The sequence below is a fragment of the Cryptotermes secundus genome, unplaced genomic scaffold (genome assembly GCF_002891405.2).
Source record: "Cryptotermes secundus unplaced genomic scaffold, Csec_1.0 scaffold344, whole genome shotgun sequence".
NCBI classification, from domain to species: Eukaryota; Metazoa; Arthropoda; class Insecta; order Blattodea; family Kalotermitidae; genus Cryptotermes; species Cryptotermes secundus.
This window is the reverse complement of record NW_019742446.1, coordinates 1,094,177-1,099,264: the sequence shown is the minus strand read 5'-3', so window position 1 is coordinate 1,099,264 and position 5,088 is coordinate 1,094,177. Positions and strand designations below refer to the sequence as shown.

The 5,088-nt window shown below is 40.9% G+C and overlaps 1 protein-coding gene across 1 annotated transcript; it reads right to left on the bottom strand.

Moving 5' to 3' along the window:
• Window positions 1-806: 806 nt before the first annotated feature.
• Window positions 807-4,701, bottom strand: LOC111873162. Its single transcript, XM_023867642.2, has one exon. The coding sequence runs from the start codon at window positions 4,500-4,502 to the stop codon at window positions 2,733-2,735; it is 1,770 nt and encodes a 589-aa protein (XP_023723410.1). The 5' UTR covers window positions 4,503-4,701; the 3' UTR covers window positions 807-2,732.
• Window positions 4,702-5,088: the final 387 nt, after the last annotated feature.

Sequence of the window (5,088 nt, the reverse complement as noted above, 5' to 3'; positions counted from 1 at the left end):
ACCTTGCATTGTCTCTATTACTGCTTGTGATAAATTTCTGCAGAAAATTGAAACTTAGTGTTTTGCTTCGGGTAGGGAGGTGATGTACTCCTATGCCTCCATCTTGTACCTTTGCATATACATAGCTTTGGTGTTTCCAATATTTTCCTTGCCATATAAATTTAACCATTAGTTTCTGCATCTTATCCAGAAAGGCAGGGGGAGGGGGAAGGATTGTGAGTGTATGGATCAACTTGGCGCCAATAAGTTGGTTCAGACTATTCCTGTCTGGATAGGATGTAGCATGTGGGACCTTTTCCCACTGAGTTAATATTGCCTGGGTTTTTGTTTCAAGTTGCGTCCAGTTCTGGTTGTGCCAGTCTGCAGTGTTCCCTAGATAGATGCCTAGATACTTCGTTCCTTGGGTACTCCATTGGAGTCCCAGCGGACTATCCGTCCTGGTTCTCCAACGGCCGACAAATAGACCAGTGGATTTATGTATATTGAGCATTGCTCCTGAAAGTGCGCCATATATCATGAAGTTTTTAACCAGTTGTTGGAAGCCTTCTTCTTTGGTGATGAATACGGTTACGTCATCCGCGTATGCACTGGTTACGAGTGAGTTGCTGTCTTCTGATGGCAGTGGAAGTCCATATTCCTTGAGGTTCTTATTGCACATTAGTAGAAAAGGTTCTATTGTGAGTGTGAATAGGGGCCCGGAGAGTGGATCTCCTTGCCTTACTCCTCTTTGATATTGGAATGGCCTTATAAGCGTCCCATTTAATTTTATTAGTCCTTGGGTGTTGTTATATATCGTTTTGATGTTCTTAATGAAGGTTGTACCAAATCCATATTTATTTAGTACCCGGAAGATGTATTGGTGTTCCACTTGGTCAAAAGCCGATGCCTGATCTAGCGATATAATTGCTAGAGGTAGGTCCCTCTGATTTGCATATTCTATGGCATCTCTAATGAGATGCAAGTTTGTATGTATCGTTTTTTTTGGGACACAGTAACTCTGGTCGGTGGTGATAAGGGTCGGAAGCACTTCTGTTATCCTGTTTGCTAAACATCGAGTAATCAGTTTATAGTCTGTATTTTGCAGCGTGATTGGTCTCCAATTAGCAAGGAGTGTAGGGTTACCTTTCTTTGGTACTAAGGTGATCATGCCTTGATACATTGAAGTGGGCAATTTTTCTTGTTTCATTCCGTTGTTCGCTACTCTCAGCAGTAGGGGTCCTATTTGTTTCCAGAATTTTTTGTAAAATTCGTATGTTAGTCCATCTAATCCAGGTGCTCTCCCTGTGTTTGTGTTATTAAGGGCTGTAGTTAGTTCCGTTAAGGTGAATTGGGCATCGCATTTTTGTTTTTCTTCCTTGTTTAACTCCGGCAGCCTGTTGTAGACGTCATCGTTTATATTGGGGTTGTTTCCTTTTTTCCTGTAGAGCTCTTCGTAGTATCTCCTTACTTCTGTACGTATTTTGTTGGCTTCTGTCTCTAGCTTTCCATTTATTTCAAGCGTGTGTATCCGAGGTCGCGCACTGTGACCATCTTTAGAAGGAAATATTGGGAGGCATGAGTTTTTTTCCTTTTGGTTTAGAGTGTATTCGTGTAATATATTTTGTTTTGCATCATGTTGAAACTTTCGTTTTAAGGTTGTGCCTACAGTATGGAGGACATGCTCTTCTGTTTCATTAAGTTGCGTTTTACTTGTTAGATAGTCTATTTGTTGCTCTATTTGTATATATTGTTGGTTTCGACGTTGTCTTTTGTTTTCTTCATATCTTTGTGCTTGTAGCTTTAGTTCCCGTTTCATCTCGTCCCATGCTTCATTCAATTCTCCTTCCTCATTAGCTAATGTAGAATAGTATTGTATAATTGCGGTCATATATTCTGTAAAGGATTTGTCATTGAGGAGGTTGTTTTTGATTTTCCATATATCAGACCGATGGTTTTCTCTATGTGGGAGTATGTTTAGGACTAGTCCTGCATGGTCTATAAAGTATGGGCAGATCCGAATGGAGTTGGTTTGTTGGAGCCAGTTTTTTTTTATATATATTCTATCTAGTCTTGATTTTGGGGATGTTATCTGATTTCCTTGGAATGTAAATTGTTTGTTCTCTGGATGATACGTTCTCCAGACATCTATCATTCCATGTGTATTTATTAAGTTATAGAGTTGTTTGGCTAGTATTGTTCTTTTCTCAATGTGGTTTTTCCTGTCAGTTTCTTCCAATGTGACGTTCCAGTCCCCTCCCATTAGTATTTTCCTGTTCAGCGGGATTGTTTCCATATGCTTCTTCAGCGCCTCATACACTGTTATTGCACTTTTGTTATTTATGGGCATATATATATTAATTATCTGGATTTCCGTATCATATATAGTGAGGTGGCATGTCTGCAGGTATCCTGTTACTAAGGCTTGGTGCGAATGGATTTTCGTATGGGGTTGTAAGTCTTTATGTAAGGCAATTGCTGTACCTGACCCCATCTGTGTGGCTATATTTTGTATTGTAATATATTGGGGCAATCCCGGCAGTTCTGATGTCTCGGAGAGGTTTGTTTCTTGTAGGAGTAGGATTTGCGCTTTTTGTCTCTTAGCGTATAGGGCTAGTTGTTCCTGTTTGACTCCCCCTTTGATTCCACGCGTGTTTAACGTTAGTATGTTTACCATCAGGTACTGAGTATATAGAAACAAGCACACCACCAACAAGAGTTCCTTCTTTAAGTATTTATTTGTCTCTAGTTTCACTTTACTGTTTGAGGCCTTCAAGTATGCGTTTCATTCTTCGTCTGAGATTGTAGTCTTTTGTGGTAAACAAGTTTTCTTCTAGCATATCGATCAGTCCCGTGATGTTTGTAGTGTGATCCTTTGCTATGGTTTTAGGTTCTTTTTGCCCTCTGCAGGCCTTGAGGAAATGAGATAATGTGGTAGTTGATATTGGATTCTTCTCGTTCCCTTTTAGACTCTCACAGAGTCTGTCTATTGCTTTATGGTCAGCAGTCATTATTTTGTGTCGTTTTGCTTGTTGAGAGTTGCTTATAGGTTCTTCCTGTGAGTTTCCGGGATCGTTCGATGATAAGGATTCTGCGTCGCTATTTTCCTGTCCTTCCATCTGTTCTGCTTGTTCTTCTTTTGTTGCATCCAACTGTTGTTGTTTTTCCTTTTGTTGTGTTAGTTTTGTTTCAGTCATATGTGTGCTTAAGTTGGGGTTTAGTGTGTTGACATTTATTGTTGTAGGAGAGGGGTGGGGGTTGTTAGTGCTCACCTCTACTTGACAGTTTTCTGTATGTGTTCCCTCTCTGTTTTTTTGTTCCTGTGGATTTTCTTTGTTTACGTTTAGGGTGGTTATGTCCTTTGTGTCTGACTTCGGTGTTGTTATCACTTTTGTGGTGGCTGTTGGGCGAAGTCTTTGCCTATGCTGTGTGAGGACTGGGAAGTGTGTTGTGGTCTGCTCTATGGTTTCTTGTTTCTCCCCGGCTGAAGTGGACGGTGCAGTTGGTTCGTCTGTCCGTTGGGTTGTATGCGTTTTTCTTCTTCCCGCTGCCAGGTCTGCAAAAGTTATGGGGCCCAACCTTTCTTGTGCTGTTGTGTGGCAATTCCTTGCCAGATGCCCTGGCTTTTGACAGTTTGTACATGTGACATCATCGCTAGTGACATAGATGACATACGCTACTCCGTCATATCGAATGTTAAGGGTGCTCGGCATTTTTTCCATGTTCGGTATTATCATATACACCAGTCGTCTAAATGATTTAATGTGTTTCAAGTCAGGGTGTGTTGTAGAGATTGGAAGCTGTGTGATTTGGGACGTAGGTTTTCCAAACGTTTGTAATAATGGTTGTATGACGTCATCTGGGATATCCGGTAGTACATTACTTAGCACTACGCGTTTTGATGCCATAATATATGGCCTGCACTGGATAAAGTTGTCTCCAATGTTTATTCCCCCAGGGGTACATATCTGTTTTACATACGTTTCTGCAGCGAGATATATACAAATTCTTCCCCCACCCAATCTGGATGCATACTTAATATTGCTTCCCCCAATTTTATCTGCTATTTCTCTTAAGTACTGTTCAATGGAGAGGCCCTCCACTGCTTCAAAGATAACCCCATGTTTTTTGTTTGGGGTATATTGGTTTTGGTTTGGTTCTGCCGTGTTGTGGGTGGGGTTTTCACACTGAGAGGGGGGGCGGCTGCTAGTCTTTGTTGTGGTAGTTTTTTTTTTGTAATTATTACCTGGCAATTGTTGTTCATGTTTGTCCAGAGCTGCTCTGCTTTCCTCAGTGGTGTTGTTATGGTGTTGACTGGTTGTTTGTCCATTCAGCGTTTGGCTTGGCATGTTGTTATTATTTTTTGTTGTTGTAGTGCTGTTGTTTTGATTGCTGTTGTTATTGTTGTTGTGATGGGCGCTGCTGTCCTCATTTTGAGGGCTACTGTCCACGGTACATTCCACATCCATTTCCGTATCTGATTCGTTGTTCTTTTGTTTTTGGGCAGTTTGCTCTTCCTTCATCATAGTAGTTGTGGGTTTTTTTTTGTGCTATGGGGTGTGGTTCACTGCACCACTATTACCCACACTTACCGCTGACTGTTGCACTTTTTGTAAACACGCACTTCTAAGCACGGCGTATCTAACTCTGTATCACTTGTAGTACACTTTCCACTGTATACACTGCTGTCACGGAGCGACTCACTAAACACGTCCGCTCCGCTCGGCGTCGATAGATGGATGGATGGATGGATGGATGGATGGATGGATGGATGGATGGATGGATGGAAATTCTTGTCATCTGACGATATGTGATAATACCATTAATTTTAAAACCCAACGGGGCACTTATTAACAGAATTGCCAAGTAATTTTTCGTCGTTGATACAAATTCCGGTAGAACTTGTTAAATTTCTTTGACGTCAATACACTTATGACGGCTCTGAATATTAAAATCAATGTTTCTTTGTTTTAAATTATAATATTTCCTCTATTGCACTACGTTATGTTTACTCAAAATATGTCTAAGTTCCAACAGAAGGAACTTACGGAATACGAGAATGTCTGGCTCGGCTCTCATACAAATAGCCCTGTAAAACGGATACAAAAACAT

Coding starts and splice junctions, on each gene's coding strand:
- LOC111873162 (XM_023867642.2), bottom strand. CDS start 4,502: ATGATGAAGGAAGAGCAAACTGCCCAAAAACAAAAGAACAACGAATCA.